This window comes from Drosophila elegans, unplaced genomic scaffold (genome assembly GCF_018152505.1).
Source record: "Drosophila elegans isolate 14027-0461.03 unplaced genomic scaffold, ASM1815250v1 contig_183, whole genome shotgun sequence".
In the NCBI taxonomy this organism is placed as follows: domain Eukaryota; kingdom Metazoa; phylum Arthropoda; class Insecta; order Diptera; family Drosophilidae; genus Drosophila; species Drosophila elegans.
The window spans coordinates 6,569,928-6,591,029 of record NW_024545550.1 but is presented as its reverse complement, the minus strand read 5'-3'; the positions used below and the strand labels follow the sequence as shown (position 1 = coordinate 6,591,029).

The 21,102-nt window shown below is 43.4% G+C and overlaps 2 protein-coding genes across 10 annotated transcripts in view; one reads left to right on the top strand and one right to left on the bottom strand.

Annotated features, from left to right (window-relative positions):
• The window catches only part of LOC108144344 (neurogenic protein mastermind), a 74,065-nt gene extending 71,328 nt beyond the window's left edge, over positions 1-2,737 (top strand). For all 5 annotated transcript variants that reach the window (XM_041707489.1, XM_041707487.1, XM_041707488.1 and 2 more), the window contains one exon: positions 45-2,737. In XM_041707489.1, the coding sequence (XP_041563423.1) occupies positions 45-748 (704 nt within the window). In that variant the 3' untranslated portion in view covers positions 749-2,737. The remainder of the gene's footprint in view (positions 1-44) is intronic.
• A 2,204-nt stretch (positions 2,738-4,941) lies between these two features.
• The window catches only part of LOC108143384 (SH3 and multiple ankyrin repeat domains protein 1), a 66,987-nt gene continuing 50,826 nt past the window's right edge, over positions 4,942-21,102 (bottom strand). For 2 of the 5 annotated variants that reach the window (XM_017267750.2, XM_041707486.1), the window contains 9 exons: positions 15,727-15,852; positions 15,327-15,658; positions 15,094-15,262; positions 14,554-14,748; positions 14,031-14,097; positions 12,235-12,684; positions 10,528-11,158; positions 8,488-10,443; positions 4,942-8,423 (listed from right to left, as the gene is read on the bottom strand). In XM_017267750.2, the coding sequence (XP_017123239.1) occupies positions 6,755-8,423; positions 8,488-10,443; positions 10,528-11,158; positions 12,235-12,684; positions 14,031-14,097; positions 14,554-14,748; positions 15,094-15,262; positions 15,327-15,658; positions 15,727-15,852 (5,595 nt within the window). In that variant the 3' untranslated portion in view covers positions 4,942-6,754. The remainder of the gene's footprint in view (positions 8,424-8,487; positions 10,444-10,527; positions 11,159-12,234; positions 12,685-14,030; positions 14,098-14,553; positions 14,749-15,093; positions 15,263-15,326; positions 15,659-15,726; positions 15,853-21,102) is intronic. The other 3 variants (XM_017267754.2, XM_017267752.2, XM_017267755.2) reach the window with 3 other exon arrangements.

The window sequence follows — 21,102 nt, the reverse complement described above, 5'->3', positions numbered from 1 at the left end:
TACCATTATAAATTCTTATTAATCCCAAATGTTTCCCTTGACAGGCAACTTTATGCCAAATGGTGCTCCCAATGGTGCAGCTGGCAGCGGACCCAATGCCGGTGGCATGATGTCCGGCCCCAATGTGCCACAAATGCAGTTGACTCCGGCCCAGCAGCAGCAACTGATGCGCCAACAGCAGCAGCAACAGCAACAGCAGCAACAGCAGCAGCAGCAGCACATGGGACCTGGTGGCGGCAACAACATGCAGATGCAGCAACTGCTGCAGCAGCAGCAATCCGGTGGCGGGGGCAACATGATGGCCAGCCAGATGCAGATGACCAGCATGCACATGAGCCAGACGCAGCAGCAGATCACCATGCAGCAGCAGCAGCAGTTCGTGCAGAGCACCACCACGACCACGCACCAGCAGCAGCAGATGATGCAGATGGGTCCGGGTGGCGTCGGTGGCGTCGGTGGCGTCGGTGGCGTCGGTGGCGTCGGTGGCGGCGGTGGCGGAGTGCCCGGATCGGCAAGCAACAATAACGGCGGCGGTGGAGGTGGTGGTGCCGGCGGAGGCAACTCCGCGTCGACCATTGCCAGCGCCAGCTCCATCAGCCAGACGATCAACTCGGTGGTGGCCAACTCGAATGATTTGTGTCTCGAATTCTTGGACAACCTGCCCGTGGACAGCAACTTCTCCACGCAGGATCTGATCAACTCCCTCGACAACGACAACTTCAACCTGCAGGACTTCAACATGCCGTAGACAGGCCATGTCGGGAAGCACTCAAACACCACCATCACCACCACCACCTCCAGCCAGCACCAAACACAACCACCACCACCATAACCACCACGATGTTGCCTCAGTTTTGTTTAGATTTTTTATTTTGTTGCCTGTTGTTGTTATTGGCCTGGGCAGCCGTACCCAATCGCCCTACCGCCTACCGCCTATCGCCCCGCCCCCCCCGTTCCTGCCAACGAAGTTATTTTGTTTGTTATTTGTATGTGAATTTATTCCTAAGCTAAGTTCGTTCGTCTAATGTACTCTAATTTCGCGGGCTCCACTGTATTGTATTGTATTGTATTGTATTGTATTGTATTGTACTGTATTGTATGTATTATTAGAGCTGTTCCCATGGTCCAAGGCGTGCGCCCAAAGTGGGGCGTGGCACCGGTCGAAAGTGAGAGCGAGAGAGCAAGAGTTCGCAAGACATTCCATATGCACCGGTCGAACTAAGGGATTAGGGAAAATTCGAGAAAGTATTTGCAAGTACTTTAAAATCAAGCGAATAGGAAAAAAGATTTCAAATTCACATACACCGAGACACAGACTTGCGCTGTGTAACTTAAGCACTTGTACTTAATGCAAATTTTTGTGCCACGCCCAGCGGATTGCACGCCCCATTTCGTTTGATTACTTAAGCAAAAACCAGATGAAATAATGGAAGCAAAACGCAAAAAGAACCAACAACAAAACAAAATCGAAAAACAAAAAAAACAAAACACAAAATAGTTGTACATTTTATATTGTATTTAATTTTATTTAATTTTCATAAAAACAAAATCGACAAACTAAATGAAACAAAAGAAAACGAAACAAAACAAAACACAAAAAAAAAAAAATGGGAAAACAAAATCGAGAAACTGTCAGAATAAAGAGCAAAAATATTGGTGATATTTTAAATGCTTAAAACACAAATTGAGAAATAAGCGAATCAAACGAGAATACAACAAAATGCGAAGACCACAAAGCAAACTGAAAGGGAAGAACTTTTTAAAAACAACATAAACAACAATTTGAGAATGAGAAACAGTTATTATTATTATAATTCTAATTATTATTGTACATTAATTTTTTTAAAAGAGTTCATTTTTAAATGGAATTTTAAACGCGGAGCAACAGTGCGAGAAATGCGCAAACAAAACATATTTAAAAAATATACACTATATATATTATGCGTAGTTTTTGGTAGTGAAACGTAATTAGTAGTTTGTTAAATAAATTGATATACACCCACAAATACATAATATACAAATCATATGTATGCGATCCGATATATTTGATTACTGTAAAAGCAGCGCTAACAATTTACGAGTATATAATTAGTTCTAAGACGCCACAAAATGTTTGAGGAGATAAGCGGAGATCGAAATTTATATTTACTACATGCGCCTGGCCGCATTACCAAGTGATGCCATGCCAAGCCAAGCCACGCCCACATAGATGAGGATGAAGAGGAGGATGAGGAGTAGGAGGACGAACAATATTAGAGCAAACAAGAAATCGCGAAAACAAGCTAACAAGCAAATGAAAACGCCAGAGATTCCAGCAATGAAATTATTGTACGACAACTAATTAGAGCAATTCCATAAGTCCGTAAGTTAGACGTTCAGTTGAGGCCATAGAAATTTTTGAACCGGGCACCCAGCGGTCGCCACTTCCACAATTATATAGTAACAGACAGCTCACAGCCATTTTTGCAGAGTTTACATTAATTAGGATCGACAGCAACAAATCCATAGCACACGCCTAGCAAAAAAATATATAATAAATTTAATGAAAAGTATTTAAGCCGCAGACAAACAAAACAAAACAAAACAAAACGATAAAAATCTAACAAAATTTACTATTACAATTATAAATGAATAAAATACGCGAATTGTAGCTTGTAATTAATGCTAAAGATACGAAGTAAAAATTTGTTTATAACTATTATATACCGCAAATTATATATACACTATTATTACTATATACAATATGGCATATTATTATTACATATATATTTCATCATGAAAGCAAACTAGCGAACAAAATCGTAAGGTGTTCAAAGGCCGCCTCGCTAAGCAGTTCCATTGGTCACTTGAGGCCAATCACGGCGAGAAACAGAAGCAAATCCGAACTTGATATCAATTAACGAGAAATCAACCAGCTGCCAGCGGCAAACCAAAACATTAAATATGTATTTACCACTTCAACACTGCAAAGGACAAGGGCAAGAGCATCGCAATTGCTTTAAGCCCATTATATTTTCACCCAAAAGTAAAATCGATTGGTGCAAGCGAGTGGTTTTCTATTCGATTAGCCAACATTTATTGGTGCGTTAGCCTTCTGTTTGCCGTTCTGTTGTTCTCCGAGATTGAACAAAATGTTGGGAAGCAAAAAAAACATTTAAAGATGTTCTTTTACTATTAAAAAAGGAAAGTAACAAAATAAAATAGAAAAATATTACTTTTGTAAATAAATTTAAAATTGTTTTTATTTACTGGCACTCTTTTGTATCTTAGATTGGGAAACATTAATTGATTTTTCTGATTTTCTGAAAAGAGGTGAGCTTATAGCTGTAACGAATAATAAAAATGGTTTAAGCTAACAAAAATATATCTTATGATTTATATGAATTCTACCAAATTAATATGAGCTGAAAATTTAGAAATTTGACATTAAAAATGACAAAAACGACTTAAACGCAGTTTTTAAGATACTTAAGCCACAAGACTTTAAAGATATACCACTTTAAAACCGGATGTCTGTAAGAAAAGTTATGGATTTAAAACTGCGGGTTTTTGGTCACTTTTCAGCAGTCATTTTTCGAAAATTTAGAAAGGGGTAACATCATTAAAAATGACAATAAATTGACCCAAAATTACTAACCAAGACTTAAACGCAGTTTTTAAGATGCTTTAGCTACAAGACTTTAAAGATATACCACTTTAAAATCGGATGTCTGTAAGAAAAGTTATGGATTTTAAACTGCGGGTTTTTGGTCACTTTTCAGCAAAGTCATTTTTCGAAAATTTAGAAAGGGAAATCATTAAAAATGACAAAAAATCGACCCAAAATTACAAACCAAGATTTAAACGCAGTTTTTAAGATACTTAAGCCACAAGACTTTAAAGATATACCACTTTAAAATCGGATGTCTGTAAGAAAAGTTATGGATTTAAAACTGCGGGTTTTTGGTCACTTTTGAGCAAAGTCATTTTTCGAAAATTTAGAAAGGGGTAACATCATTAGAAAATGACAAAAAATCGACCCAAAATTACTAACCAAGATTTAAACGCAGTTTTTAAGATGCTTTAGCTACAAGACTTTAAAGATATACCACTTTAAAATCGGATGTCTGTAAGAAAAGTTATGGATTTTAAACTGCGGGTTTTTTGTCACTTTTCAGCAAAGTCATTTTTCGAAAATTTAGAAAGGGATCATTAAAAATGACAAAAAATCGACCCAAAATTACAAACCAAGATTTAAACGCAGTTTTTAAGATACTTAAGCCACAAGACTTTAAAGATATACCACTTTAAAATCGGATGTCTGTAAGAAAAGTTATGGATTTAAAACTGCGGGTTTTTGGTCACTTTTGAGCAAAGTCATTTTTCGAAAATTTAGAAAGGGGTAACATCATTAGAAAATGACAAAAAATCGACCCAAAATTACTAACCAAGATTTAAACGCAGTTTTTAAGATGCTTTAGCTACAAGACTTTAAAGATATACCACTTTAAAATCGGATGTCTGTAAGAAAAGTTATGGATTTAAAACTGCGGGTTTTTGGTCACTTTTCAGCAAAGTCATTTTTCGAAAATTTGGAAAGGGGTAACATCATTAAAAATGACAAAAAATCGACCCAAAATTACTAACCAAGATTTAAACGCAGTTTATAAGATGCTTTAGCTACAAGACTTTAAAGATATACCACTTTAAAATCGGATGTCTGTAAGAAAAGTTATGGATTTAAAACTGCGGGTTTTTGGTCACTTTTCAGCAAAGTCATTTTTCGAAAATTTAGAAAGGGGTAACATCATTAAAAATGACAAAAAATCGACCGAAAATTACAAACGAAGAAGGTTGAAACGCAGTTTTTAAGATACTTGAGCCACAAGACATTAAAGATACAATGTTCACTTTGGAACCTTTATCAAGACACTGTCGCAAAACTAAAAAAATAAGTTGCTATAGTTTTCATTCATATTTATTGATTCTTCATACGCATGTTCATAATACATAATTGCATATTTTACGACTTATGATTAATATTTCCATATTTTTCCATTTGAAATACTTGCATTTAAAGTGTATGTGTGGTGGTGTGTGCTTTAATCGTTTAACATTATCATGTGGGTGTACGCATATTCAATAATCCTCCTATATAGCATCTGCAACACATTCGTAATTGCTGCTGTACGTATTAGACCCATCGATTGGTAATGGGAACTGCAAGCGGTTATACATGTGTTTGACTTAACTAAGCACTCCACGTAGGTTTACTAGGCAGTTAAACTTAAAAATTAACAAGCTTGATGGCTAATCATATTTGTGTACATGTACGCTTGGGGTGTGGTTGGTGGAACTAAAACAATTTACAAATAATTAGCAACTATTGCGAGAACTAAAAAGTGTGCTAAAACCTAATTAGATGCTAAATTCTCCAATATATACTCGTATGTTAATGTTAATGTTTATGGTTTTGTTTTAGGTTTTCTAACTTTTCAACACTTAGATGCTAGTGCTAAAGGTGCGGCCTGCCAATTCGAACGATTTCATTATATTTCCATCCAATTCTTTCAATACCTCAAAAAGTTGATGTTTAAACATTGTAAATGCTTGGTTAGTATTCATTCAGTATTTACGCGAATGCTGTTTCGATATCTTCTGTGTTCTGTATGTATTATGCAATAAAATCAGCCTTAGTTATAATAATTGTTACTCGTGAAAACGCATTTATAAGTTTCGGGTTGCCTATGACGATATTTGCATTAAGCGCTGGCAAATATTTGAGAACCTCTTTCAATACAATACGTGACTTCTTCATCTTAAATCCCCTCCTGTAATACTCTGGCAAGTTAAAGTTTTGTCTAAAAAAACAATTATACAAAAAATCTGTTAAAAGTAAAAATCTGTAAATTTTACTAGCAAAAATTTACGTTTTGTTTTCAATTTCGATTTTTTTTTCTTGTTCTTCTTTTCGATTATAAACTTGTCCGCCTATTGAAATATTTGTTTTATAAATATTTTATTTAAAAACATTATACGTTTTATGCACTTAGTATTTGTTAGTTTAGTTTAGTTTAGTTGACTTGACTTGACTGGAAATTCGGCTAAATGCTCAAATTCAAATATTATTGTTACTCGGTGCAAATTCCGCCTCCCTGCTTTCTCTAGGCATATAAAACCTACGGCTAGTTGTGTATAAGAGTAATGTTAATGCAATGTCGTTTAAATGTTTTGTGCACTAGTCGAACACGAACACGAACACGAATGATCAATGGATGGATACTGAATAAATGAACTTGCCTGGCGCTGGCGCCCTTCCAACATTACGAACTAGGATCGCATTGACCTTTGACACATTGTGCAGATCGAAAGCAAACTAAAAGAACGAAATCTAGAATGATATTCTGGCTACTGTCTTTGAGTTTGTTTTCAATGGTTGGGTTAACTAATCATTAGATATTGCATACATACTTGCTGTTCGATTACAAATAGCGATTAGTTGCTGCTCGCGGGCAGCCTACATAAATTTATATCACACGCAATAAATATAATAAAAGTAATTGAGGATTTCGAAATCAAACAAATTGCAGTTCGAACTTTGAACATCCTACTACCACAAATCAGATCTGTCTGAAATGGTCTTCTCTATTCATGTTTTCGGCTGTTTCAGGCAGTTGCAGCTATTCGTTGTGAGTGGCAATGACTGTTGACTAACACTAACTAACGATGTAACGATTTGGCAAACGGTTAAACGATTTGATTCCCCAGGCTTAGTTTAGTGCAACCTATGGTGGTTGGCCTTGGGCATCGACCCCACGATGCGGACCCTTCCCAAGGTGCCCACAGCTCCAGCGCCAGCACCGCCGGACAGCCGCTGGTGCATCTGCAGCATCTGTTGCTGCTGCAGTTGCTGTTGCAGTTGTTGCTGCTGCTGCTGTTGCTGCTGCTGTTGCTGCAGTTGCTGGTGTTGCTGTTGCTGCTGTTGCTGTTGCTGCTGTGGATGATATTGGTTCGTTGGGAGATGCGGCTGCGGCGCGTGCTTGGCATCGTTGCAATCGCAGAACTGCGGCGGTGGTGCCAACACCAGATTGTCGGTGCACAGTTGCTGCAGATTGTTGTTGCCCGACTGCACCGCAGCCGCCCCAACGCCCGGAACGCCAGCAACAGCGCCAGAGGCAACAGCCACCAGCTGTCCGCTGGGCAGCATGCCCACAATGTGGGCGGCCATCGGCTGTTGCTGCTGCTGCTGTTGCAGTTGTTGCTGCTGCTGCTGCTGGAGTTGCTGCTGCTGGAGTTGCTGCAGCTGGTGAGGATGTGACGGATGATGGGCCTGCTGACGCTGGAGCGTGAGCTGCGTTGGCTCGCCATCGCTGTCCGCCTCCAGAGGCGGCGGGAGTTGCATCAGGGACACGGCAGTGGTCCTGGTGGCTCCCCTCTGCATGGCAATCGCTGCCGCTTGCTTGCGGGTCAGCGAGTTGTGGCGCTGAAAGGCCTTGGCCGGCGGCGAGGGACTCAGGTCTCCGTCATCGTCCTCCAGATCGGAACGCGCCTCCATCTCCGACTCGTGGCCACTGCTGGTGCCCTTGTGCAGCTTCTGCTGATGCTTGGCCACCAATGCGGCCGTGTTGCTGGCTCCTCCGGCCGCGGCCGCCTTTGCCTTGAGAATCTGTTGCAGGTGCTGCTGGTGGGCCATCTGCTGTTGCTGCTGCTGCAGTATCTGTTGCTGGGTGGCAATCAGCTTCTGGTTGGGATTCGATTGTTGCTGCTGTTGCTGTTGCTGCTGATGATGATGCACGTTGGGAATGCGCCCCAAGACTTGAGGACTCATCACATTGCTGTTGATGATGTTGCCCTGTTGCGAGAACTTGTTGCTGTTGGCCACCGTCACTGCTGGATGCTTGCTGCCCAGTTGCTGCTGCTGCTGTTGGATAGCGGGTGCATGTTGCTGCTGTACAAGTTGCTTCACCGTCAGTGTGGGAGTGGCCGCTGCACTATGCCCTCCGCCGCCTATGCTGATTGTGGTCTTGGCCATTGGTTTACTACTCTGACTGGTGTTGCTGCTCTGACTGGAGTGGCTGATGTTGCTGGTGTTGCTACTGGGCTGATCGGGAATGGTCTTGGGCTCCTCCACAATGGTCACCGACGGCTTCTTCTTGATGGTATCGGTGGGCTTTCCGCCCACTGGCAGTGTCACTCCTGCGGCCAATGCCATCTGCTCCTGCTCGCTGCTCACACCGGAGCTGCTGTTGTCGCACTCATCTTCGCCTGGCTGCAAATGTTGCTGCGGTTGCTGCTGCTGCTCCTGTGGTTTCTCCTCTTCTGGCTTCTTGGCAAAGCCGTTTGGCGACGACTTGGATGTCTTGAGATTGCTGCGAATGCGCTGGATCTCCTCCACGGAGAGTGAATGGGAAATGGAGGCACTGCCCGAGTTGGAACTGCTTCCACTGCGTAAGTGTTAAATCGGGGATTAAGAAATATATATATATTATAGAGTGAGATAACACTTACCTAGCCTGACTGTTGCCGCTTGTCTCGGGCACATCGAAAAGCGCAATCTTCTCGTTGAGCTTGGTGTTGCGTGCCACCAGAATGGAGTTCTCATCCTCGCCATCCGACTCGCTGCAGCTGTAGTCTGGTTCGGGAATCGGAGGAGCATTTCCAGCTCCACTTGTGCTGCCATTGCCAGTGGCATTGCCATTGCCATTCTGGGCTGGAACAGGTGCCGCCTGTGGCACTGGTGGAGCAGGCGGGGATTGGGGTGCCGACTGCTGCACCTGTTGCACTTGAGGAGCGGCATAGTGGGAGGCCAATACCGTGGGCGGCTGTTGTGGTTGCTGTTGTTGCTGCTGCTGTTGCTGCTGCTGCTGCTGCTGTGGTGCACGTAGCTGCGTGGGCGCAGCATACTGACTGACTGGCTGCTGGGAGCCAGCGGATGTCTCCTGCGATGGCTTCTCCTGCGCCTGCCGCAACTTCCAGGCCATCACGTTGCGCAGCTCCTGCGGCGAGGCATAGATCTTGGCATTGGCCGACGGGTTGAAGCTGCTCTGGACGCCATCGATGGCGGCACTGGTCACCGCATCGTTCTCCGTCCGCTTCTTCAGCTTCTGCTGCAGGGAGACGGTGCTCTCGTACTCCGACACACTGCTGCGTGTCTCCACCTTGACCACTTGACCCACTGGCGGCGGTGGTGGTGGGTGGTTGGGCGGCGGTAGGACCGCTCCTCCACCGGCTGCTCCTCCGCCCTGCTTCAGTTCTCCCTGGTTGGCGTTCAAGCGTTGCAGTGAGGCATGCAGCGTGGCCACATCGTCCTGCGAATGGTGACCCTTTCCGGCCGCCTGCCAAATGGACGAGGCAGAGCCGTGCAGCTGCGGACCGTGCAAATCGGGCGTGGAATGGAACCGCTTGAGGTCACGACCGCCTCCTGCTACGCCCGCTCCCACAGTGGGCGTGGCCACGGGCTTGCCACGTAGGGTGCCAGTGCCAGTGGCATTGCCCGGGCCATGCTTGCTCCTCGCCGTCTTGCGCTTCATTTCGGCCACACTGCCGTAGACCAGGGGGCCACTCCTCATGGGCGAACCATTGGCGGCGGGCGGAGTGGCCGCTCCACTATCGGTGCCCGACTGGAACCGCGAGCTGGTCATCATGGTGGCATAGCGGCTGGCGCTCGCAGCACTGCCCTCGCCCTGCTGCCGCTGGAAGAGCTCCTCCAGTTCGGCAGCCGTGATCCTGCTCGAGGTGGGCCGTGCCTTGATGCTGGCCGTGCGCAGCTGAACGGGAGTTCCGGGTCCCGTTTGGTTGCCACCCGGTGCCGGTGTGGCAATCGACTCCACCGAGTTGGACTTTGTGTGCGGCAACTCGTCCTCCTTCTCTCCGCCGTTCTCCAGGCCAGCCACCATGGACTTGGCCCTGGCCCGACCCACACTCAAGGTGGTCTTGGGATCCCTTCTCGGCGGCATCGGAGCCATGCGCACACTGCCCCCCGAGGAGGAGGCTGGCCCGCCTCCGCCTGCGCCTCCGCCCGGACATCCCGTCATCTTTCTGGGCAACGTGGCGCACTGGCGGTGCGAACTCTGCGGCGTACTTGGCCCACTGTTCAGGTGCTGGCTGCCCACGCGTGCTCCACTCGGCAGGTACTGGGCACTGGCCTGCATCTGGTGGGGAAACTGGGGCGAGACCACCGTCAAGTTGACCAGCGCGCCCGCCGAGCGGATCATCTCGACCACCTGCTCGTGCGAGGCGGAGCTCACGTCCTCGCCGTTGATCGTCAGCAGGAAGTCGCCCGGACGCAGGCCGGCCATGTCGGCCACTCCACCGGGATCCACGTCGTCCAGGTATTGCAGCGCCGGAAAGCGCTCCGAGGGGCGCAACTGCATCAGTTGGGAGCTGGCCTTGGCGCCGCGCAGGATGAAGCCGAAGCCACGCTTGGCCCGGTGCAGCACCACCGAACGTGGCGCATTGTAGGCGCTGTTTGGGGATTGGTAAAATGGGAAGAGATGTTTTATTAGCTTGGATGACTATCTATCTATAGGGATTCTCTCGAACTCCTACCTCTTCTTGATGCGCGGAGCAGTGGCGCTGCTGTACTGACCCACCGAGTGGTTGTTGTTTCGGTTGCTCAACCCATTGCCAGGTGCTCCTCCTCCGCCGCCATTGCTCTCAGACGGCTGCTGCTTCTGCTGCTGCTGGCAGGATCCATTGCTGGCCACCGAGAGCGAGGGCGAATGGTGGGGCTGCTGGAGCAGGGTGCTGGAACTGCCGGAGTGTCCGCCCAGGCTCAGCTGGGGTGAACCCTGGAAGGAGCCGGCGGCGGCGGCGGAAGAGGCCGGCGCATGCTGCTGTTGCTGCTGCTGCTGGGGAGCAGCCATGCCGGTGCTGGCGGTCATCACGTTGGTGATGTGCTTCTGGCGCAGACTCACCTCCTGGACGCAGTCGGCCGGAAAGAAGCCGGACTGGTTGGTGCCGCGCACATAGCCCTCGAGGAGGCCGCAGTCGGTGCTGCCCACCACCTCGATGACGTCGCCGGGCTGCAGGCGGATGTGGCCCACGGTGTTGCCCACATACGGCTCCATGCACACCACCGTGGTGCTGGGATGGCCGATGGAGCAGGCTGCCGAGTCTGAGTTGGTTCCCACGCCCGACGAGTCGCTGATTATGTCGCTGGTGTCGCCCAGGGATTTGTCTGTGCGAAGGAGGACGAGAGGGTGAGTGGGTGAGTGTTCCCCAAAGCGTTTCGTTTAATGAATATGGGGCAGAGGAGTCGTTTGACTGGCATGCAAATGTTCTGGACACACAAAAGAAGCCTCCGGTTAAGCGAAGGCAAAGCGGATGCTGCACACAAATACTGACACGATTGAAAATGGAAAGGTTTATAAAGTTAAGCTGCAGATCTTTGGCCGGGAAATCCAGCAAAGAAAATGATTTCAGTTTTACTCAAATTAATTGCAAAATCTTATGGTGGGTTGACCGATGAGTTCTTTGGAATTTTTTAGAAAATTAAGAGACAATACAATGATAACTTAAAAGACTAGGAAGCCGGAAATTCCGATTTAGAAAGCAGAATCTTGACAGCAATACTTTGTTATATATGTAAAAAGGATTCATTTTTAATATAAAACATATTGAAATCTTTACTATTTTTTTGACATTTTTTAAATCAGAAGTCTGTTTATATAAATACGTCATATTTATGGCTTATGGTAATTGACAATGAAATCTTACAATAAAGAAAAGTAAACGAAATTTTAAGTTAAGTTTTCATGATTTCAGTTATATGTGTAAAAAGGATTCTTTAATTATGTATACAAATTGGAATCAGCCAATTTTTGAATGAAACTTTAAATGTTATATAAAAATCAGAAGCCTGGTTGACTTTATACAATTTATGGTTTATAGTAAATGACACTTTAACGAAATCTTAAAATAAAGAAAAGTAAGCAAAACTTGAAATTATGTTTCGATGATTTAAGACATTTAGAATATTATCTGTGCGAGACTTTATGGTAGAAAAATCATGCAACTTCAGTTTGATCATATAAAATCTATTTAAATGCATGCTTCAAGAATTATAGAATGTAAAATATGCAGAGTAAATGTTAGCGGTATACTTATCCATTTGATGTAGATCTATTTATTAATACTATTTACAGGAATTGAAGACGCTTTGTCTTCCCCAAAAACTTATGACAAACTTAGGCTTAGGCAAAGGCAAAGGCAAATGCAAATGAGGTTGAACCGGAAATCAAAGCCATTCCTCACCTGTCACAATGCTGATGTCGTCCTCGTGGGAGCGGTGGCCGGAGGAGCCCTCGGAGAGGCTGGAGCTGGCGGAGCTGTAGGCCCCCAGCATGTGCTCCGAGGGGCACGGCGAGGGGGGCCCGTGGAGCTGCAGCGTGTGCAGGTGGGGCAGCTGCTGCTGCTGGTGCAGCTGCTGGTGGTGGTGCTGGTGGTGCAGATGCTGCTGCTGATGCTGATGGTGGCCATGGTGCTGCTGGTGGCTCTGATGGCTGAGCATCAGACCAACACCGCCAGCCCCGTTACCGTTGGCAGGACCATTGGAACCGTTCGAACCGTTCAGGCCGACCATCGCACCACCGAAGCCACCGCCAGCCGCTGCCAGCAGAGCTGCGCCGGCGGCTCCGTTGGCGCTCAACCACCCGATGCCCGAGCGGCGCTTGGGATTGTAGCGCGGCGGTCCGCGAAAGGGAACTGTGTGGTGATCAAGGATATTCGCTTAAAATGTGTGTGATTTGGTGGGTGAGTGGGGAATCAGGAGGAGGATTGTCAATGTGGGCTATGATTGGGCAGAATGTTTTCGGTTGAAGTTGGTTGTCAAGTCTGGCTGTCGTTGGAGCACTTTGTTTCGGAGAAATCGTTGCAAAATCAAGAATACTTTAATATAATTTGAAATCACTAGGGTTTTGAAACTAGTTGTAAAGGTGTGTAAGAGTAACCAACAAAATATTATAAATCTATAAGTCCTTTTTAATTTATTTCAAAGAGCGACGTTATTTTTTAGACGCCCTTTAAAAGGATTCAAAAACCATATTGGTTTCTCTGCCACCCCACATAATTTAACATTTACTTTTCAAAAACAAAGCATTTAATTATATTCTTGATTTTAAAATTTCTTCATAATGTAATCATTTTATTTTTCTTTCCTATTCCCAATATCCAGGTGTATTCTCTACTCAATCTATGTTTAAGTAAATTAAGAAATTAAGGTGATAATCTAAAACCCTAAATTTTCCGGGGATTAAATAACACACTTTACTTACATTTACTTACTGCCATTTTTCGAAGGTTTAGCGTCTGTGATAAGAAGCAAAAAATGGGAAGGACATTCTACTTATGTCCCGCCAACAAAACAAACTGGCTAGGAAAGGTGATATATGTAGGTATGTATGATAGAACACTAATAACATTGAACAAAACATGGAACAAGAACAGCCAAAATATTTCGAGTGTGGCATAAACAAAACTATTTGATTCGATTACATTTACGGAGCAAATATCTCAAACAAGCAAATGCAAAATACGAAAATGTGGTTGGGTAAAGTATAGGTTGCACTTTATATAGATTTTTAAAAGAGTACAGATATTTATATATATACGAGTAATATACATTGATATGGGGATAAAGACCTAGATGATCTATTTGGATGATAGATTGATTGATTGATTGTTTGTTGAATGATTGATGGATGATATGCAAGTGTGTTCAAAGAGAGAGATAAATAGATATGAAGTGAGACGCACAAAAAGCTGATGGGGAAAACTGATTCGAACTAAGTGGAAAAGGAAACTATTTTTGGATGTGACCAATATAATGCGGAATTAAATAGATTGAGTAGAGCAAACGAATTTTAAATAAGAATCTAAGTAGAAACAAGGATAAATTAGGAAGGCGTTTCAAGACATCCGAAGCGCCTTCCTGTTTAATGGGATTTTTGGTTTGAGTTTGATGAGTATGAAGTTAGTTCGGTTGCGAGTACGAGTCGAGTGTTTTTCAGGTGGTAAACGATGGAGTCGTTTAAAAATCGGCCACAACTTACCAATATCCTCAGATTTGTAGTTCTCAATGATTTCGGCCAGCTCCAAGTTGCCGGCTATGACAGCCACCTAAGGGAAACAGCATTGCATTAAAAACCGGTATTCCAAAGACCAAACCAAGTTATTAACTCAAAACACTAACTTATTAACTAGACTGAACTACAAGCATAACTACAGCAGCACAAAAGTACCAACTTAAAGACTACAAACTACAAGTTATCAACAAAATTCAGTAAGTTTTTTTTTGGATCCAGAGTGTACACAGAGATAAAAATTTGCATTTCTAATTAATGTATATAATAGTTGGTTTTTCTATGAAAGAACACAATCGAGAAATATTTGTTTGTTCTATACTTAAAACAAATATATAATTAACATTTTTTTTTAATTTAATACTACAAGAAAATATGGGTTTTCCTAGATTTTTTGTTATAGTTGAATTGTTATTGTTGAATTTTTCAAATTTAGATTTGCAATACATTTTTCTCTGTGTAGTTTCTAGAGTCCAGAGACACTGGGCTTTACCTGGTAGGGAGTTTGGTTGGCAAAGTTCTGGGCGCCGCGCTGGGCGCCGCGAAAGAGAAGCATTCTAGCACAAGCCTCTTGGTTGTTAACAGCGCACACATGCAGCGGACTATTGCCGGACGCATTGCGGCCGTCCATGTCAGCACCGTAGAACAGCAGGTGTTCCAGGTGCTGCACCAGGCCATGCCGACAGGCCTGCGGATCGAACGGGTGAGCATGATCGTGGACACGATCGGAGACAGCCAAAGGATGCAGCAGAGATGCATATGCCAACCCGCGTGTTACAGAATATTAGCAAGCGAATTTGTTTGTTTTTGTTTTTTGGTCGTTTTTTGTTTTTTGTTTTTTTTTTTTTTGGTTTTGTTTATAGAGTTAGAAAAGAAGAGTTCAAGAAAGGAGAGAGAGAGAGAGAGAGAAAGAATTCAATCATTAATTGGCGTTCAACGGTTTTTGGGCCAACACCATTTCACCGGGGATTGGCTCGGGGTCAAAGCGGTTGCTGTTAAGGATCGCGAGCGCCAAGGACCGTCACCGACTCACCTGGTGGACCTCGTTCCAGCCCTGGCTGTCCTGGATGCCCAGCGTGGCATGGTCGTGCAGCAGGCTCTCCGTGATCTTGGCCTCGCACTTCCTGGTAATGGAGATGTACAGCGGAGTGATGCCACGCCCATCGCGGTAATTTGGCGAGGCACCAAGTTCAAGGAGGGTACTGAGCGATACGGAAAAGAAAATTAGCATATTTCAGAGGGGGAAAAGAAAGTCATCTCCACTACCTGACCGCCTCCAGGGAATCGTGCTCCACAGCTCGATGCAGAGCCGTGGTTCCATCCTTGGTCCTGTAATCCAGCAAAGCTCCACCATTGACCAGAGCGATGAGCAGCTTATTGGGCTTCTTGGCTCCCGTGGCCACTGTCAGCGGAGTATCGCCGCTCTCCGAGCAGTGGAAATTGGGATCGAGGCCCTTGGCACACATCTTGGCTATCTTCTCCACATGCCCGCCATTGATGCACTCCAGAAAACGCCGCAGATTGGCACGCGTGTGAAGAGCCTTCAGTTGGCGTTCATCCAGGGTGAGCATTTTGTACACGCGTCTTTTGTACTTGAGCTAGGGTTTTGGGGCAGAGCAATAAATTAGAGAAAAACGTGAAAAGATGTCTAACGCCAGATGCTCACCTCCAAGTAGCCCACGGGTCCGTTGAAGGGATAATCGCCCAGGCGGCGTTCCTCATCCAGGAATTTGCCCGCCTTGCCATTTGCGGGTGGGGCAAACAGGCCATAGTTGAAGCTCTCCTTCAGTTCCTGCAAAAAAATTAAAAACAAGGAGGTGGGAAACATTTAAGTACGTGTGTACACTGCTGATTCAGGTGCTCCATTGACGTGCTCAAGTCGTGCGAGTCCCACAAAAGACTTCCGGCCTAGCAATTGCTCAACTTCCTCCTTGTACTTATGCATATATGTAAACACTGACAGAAAAAGAATCCTAGCATATTTACTTGCAGAATAATATAGTTCTTGACTTTGAAGTCTGGATTGAAAATTAGAATGTAGTTAGAAATTGTATTAGAAAAAATATTTTTTGGTAAAATAACAGTTAGATTGTAAAGATGGTGTAGATACTTTTAAGACTTATAATATGCATTTTAGTTAAATTCTTAAAACACAGCAATTGTAATAAAACTACTCTAGATATTTTCTATATATTACAAATTTTCCACTGTTCATAAGTGCGTTGTGCATATGCGTTGTATCCTTTACAATGTCCTCGCTAATGAGCGCGTGACTGCAGCGCCAACTACAGACCCCAACAGACATTCTGGCATTCATAATTCACCGTTGCCTTTAAGTGGCAATTTCTTGTTTTAATTAAACAAAAAAAAAATGTACCGTTTCCCCAGCTCCCTACCCCTTTTTGCCACCCCGGAGAAGTCGGTCTGTGATGCACAGACTGCCAGAAAATGTCTCGAGTGTATAACGGGTTTGACATTGCCGCTGCATTAATTATGCAAAGTGCGTGTGTGCACACATGAGTCTGTGTGTTGCTTACCGCTTTTCCGTGTTCTATTTGCCTTTATTCCCCACGCCCTTAAGTGCCTCCGAAGGCAGTTCCATGTTGCCTCATAATGTGCCAAATGTTGCCATTAAAGTGAACAGTTTGTCGTGGATACCATGGCTGGGGTGTCAGCCAGATGGGTGGAAAATGGGGGTAATTGGTGAAGGAAAGTGGCATAGGAGATATAACAAAGGGCTTTTCTTCCAATTAACTATGATAATGTATTGTCTTGACAGTTGACGGTTTCACTAGAGTAGTTTTCTAGATGCTTAAGCATATTATATCACATATAAGAGGTAAATAGTTTAATAGAAGGACACTATGAATTTCATCGTAGTTTAATAATCGATATAGATAGAAATATAACACAAAATAAAAAAAAAAAACTTTATCAAATACTATTAATAAAAATACTCAATAGTATTCCTGCTAGTCAGAACTTCGGACCCTCCCCTTTTAATAATGTTCTAAAATAAAAGCCAACAAGTTATCTGCATATAGCCAGGCAATATCTGAATGCCATTCAGTTTATATGCACTTTTTCTTTCCAGTCACGTTTCCGAGACTTTGTTTATATAGTTGGATCCCCGGATTCATATGCAGGCAGTAGCAGTAGCAGTAGCAGTAACAGCAGTCCTTCTCTATGAAGACACCTACCCTTGGGCACATAAATTACAACCACACAAACTAACACGCCCCCAAGTAGCAGTTCCTGCCCCCAACTCGTCATATATCCCATCCCCAACTCGCTTTGGAAACAACAAAACACGTTAACGGCTGTGCGCCAAATGGATTTTATGGCGCCGCCCTCTATCCTCTGCCCTTTGGACCGCTCCCATTCCTACGGTGGCTTCTCCAACCCTCAACGCTGGGCACCCTGGGTCTCAGTTACAGTCTCAGTCATGCACATGCAAATTGCAGACACGTCGCTGGCCTAGACCCCAACAAAAACAAGCAAAGTTTGAAAAGCTTTTGAGACCGACGATTATAACACCCTTTGAAAACAATTCTTTCTATAATTTTACTCTAAGCCATGTTAATTATACGAGGATTTTTAAATCAATGTAATCAAGTAATCATGTCAGGAATTTATTCATTGCTTAAAGGTCCCGATGGTAACCTTATGCCATAAAATGTCTCACGAAGAGAGTTTTACATTTTTGAGATTACCTTGGTGAATTGTATCAGGAAAATATAAAGAAAATTTAATTTAAGATCATTGCTTACTGTTGACCAAGTTTGAAATACCCTTTGCAAGGGTATAAAAGGGGCAGAAGGGATGCCAACTTTTGGTTTTTTGGGGGTTGCCCTCCTGCCCGAAGGGAATGCTCAAAGTCAAGTTGTTTGCGCAAATTGCATTTTTATGAGTTTTGATTTCGATTTTCCAATCCGTAAGACGGCTCATAAAATAGCGTCGAAATTCGGTGGGGATTACAAAAGGGGCGATGTGGATGCTGTTTGGAAAAGTAATTTAGAACTTCTGCACAATGTTTGGCTTTAAAGCACTTTTCAAACTGTTTTTGCTCATTTTGGGTATTTTTTCCGTGCGACTTTGCTGGCTGCTGTATGCTGGCCATAAATTCAGTTCGGCTGCAACAAAGTGGAGCAGGCGGAATGTGTATTCGACATATTCGGTTGTATTTTTGTGGCAGCCCGGGAAGGGGCAGGTGGATGTTGGTGGGGCAATGTCCATAAATCATGGAGGAATTGCAACTGCAGGCAAGTAACATAACCAGTAGACCCAATGCCTCTCCAAAGGGTATAGAAACAAATTGCAATTTGCATGAAACTTACAATATTTCACAGTTTGAGAGACAGCTTGTGAAGTTTAAGAGTCTGGTATGTTTTGTGGCCAAGCAGTTTGAGAGCAGTGAAATTAGTTTCAAAGTCATTTATAAAGAGAAACCCAAGAACGAAACTGCAGATAATTTAATTTCAATTTCGAGCGATTGTAATTTTTTATTCATTTCTTAGAACAAAAGTTAAACACAACCCTCGAATAAAATATTAAATTGAAATTCTTTGAGAACTACCCACTTAAATGATATTTTTTTAAAAAGGTTACAGTTGGATAGGCACTGAGTTCCAAGCTCATCCGGAGTAGTTCAATTTAATTAAATTGCAATTGGCAATCTGCATGAAAAGTACTTAGTCGCACAGTTGGAGAGCCACTAGACCGCCGAGTGAGTAGTGAGTGTCAAGCTCAGACGCGAGAACTCAAGTAAATGTCAATGCGATGTGCAATGTTCGCTGTGCACTTGCAGCCAGCAAATAAGCGACTTCCTGTTCCAATAAGAAATACTCGCAAGACCCCGAGGCGACTCGGCCAACAACAATGCGAGCAGCAACAAAAGACATCATTGATAAATTGTCAAACAGTAGTTGGTTGGACTTTTTGCTGCATTTGTTGCAATTGTTTTCTTGTTGATTGAAAGCAAAACGAGAGGGAAATAGCGGCAGGTAAGCGTAAACAGTGCCAGCAAAAAGTAAATAGCCAGTCCGATGGACTGGACAGCCTCCAAGCATGTAAGTGGGTCGCAGACCATCTGTTGTTTTTCTACACAGAAAAATGTGGATTTTTCTTTGTTTCCAAATGAAACTAATGTTTAAATATTTAACTTTAAAACGTATAAGCTAGGCTTGTACAGAACCTTTTTTCGCAACCTTACAACATTTTTGCATTAGATTTGCTTGATTAAATATTTTTAAAATTGTCAGATATTTCTGTGGTTAGGTTTATTGGCCCAATACAGTTCAAAAAATTAATTTTCTCAATGTTTTCGGTGTAGCTGTAATCTCGCTCTATTGCCGCAATTAGAGTCGCCACTAACTCAAAGTTTGCAGTCTGCAGTTTTGAGTTTGCCGCTAAAGTCACGGCTTGCATTTGTTTTGATTTTTGGTTTTTTTCCACCTTCCACGGGAAACTTGGTGGCTTGGCGAGCACTAAACATTTATGGTCTCATTAGTGTCAGCACATTTTTTATGCCTTTTATTTTTGAACATTTGTGTTCGGTTTATTTTGGCATTTGGCAACGCGAACCTACAGTTTGGCAGTCATTGGTGCCTCCAACTCCCACTAAAAAGGTATTGAATAACAAACGTTCTGAGCCAAATGAGTTGACAAAGCAGCAAAGTGATAACGGAAACAGAAGAAAAAGGGCATAACCAGAAAAAAGATGCGGCACCATGGGGCAAATATAAAAAAAATGCTGGCCAATAAAAATACTTTTGCACCAAAAGATTTCTTGAATTAATTGAACTTAATGGTTTGAAATTACTAAACAAATATTTACTCAAAGAATTTTGCTTCAAAGTGCTTATCCACGGAATTCCATTCGAAATTTATACTTTCCGGAAAATTACCTTAGTTCTAGTTTACTTTTTTTAAGAAAATATTTACACACATGCGCCAATATTAAACAAAAGATCCATTTGTTCGGCAAATATGTTTTCTAGAGCACAATAACTGCGTCAGACTTTGTGAATCATTTCCTGCTCATTAGCTCCTAAGAAATAATCTCTCCATTTGTTTCCAGCTAATGCTAAATTTTAGAATTCCCTCGTTTTTTAACCGTCATTTAGTGTTTTGTCTGCCATTGTGCTTGCATCTTTGGCTCGCTTTGGGTTCTTTGTTGTGGAAGATTGTCCGATTCCGCTGATGTCTGGTCTTCTCAAGTTGCAGCCCAAGAGGCTTCAACATCAATTTATGTAATCTGCCAACTCGCACACACAGAAACCCCGAGACCTGGGTCTGGACTTGGACCTGGACTTGGTCACATCATCTTATAAATTTAGCTCGTTTGCCGAAAGGGAGCAGAAGGCACCAGAAGACGGGATGCCTGTGGTTAACCGCAGAGCCACTTTGAATCGCAGTTTGGAGCATCGAACAATGCCGCCCGAGCATCACCAACTTGAACCGCACACTGAACTTTTTTTATGATTTATTTTTTTTTTGGGTCGAGCTCATGATTTTTAATTAAATTAAATGCAGCATGAAATTATCAAATACGCTATATGTATTGCAATTATAATATTTCTTGATAGTTAAGATTCGTAAATTTAATTTTTCCATTTAATGTTAAAAATGTTATTAAATTTCTTTCAGTGCCCCTACCAGGAGATGCGTTCTTAAAACTGGTTTTCAGTCGCGGTTTCTGTTCGACATTCGCATTCCTATCGCCCGAGTTCGAGTGTTTGGCAATTTTGCGACGCTGAACTTGGAATGGTTTTGGGTTCGGTTTGTTTGCCCTTACAGATCAGCTTCCTCCCCACCTTTCTCCTCCTACCCTTTCATGCGACACTTGGCTAATTCGGAGCTTATTAATTTATGCGTGCCGTGACAGCGGATTGCGGTAATTAATTTCAAGTTGATTGCATTTTGAGGCGCAGCTCAATTTATCACGATTGTTTGAGAACTCGATACTTGGTTTATTGATATCTGAATTAATGCATGTTTTAATCATACAGAGGAGAAATAAAACTGAAACATAACTTATAAA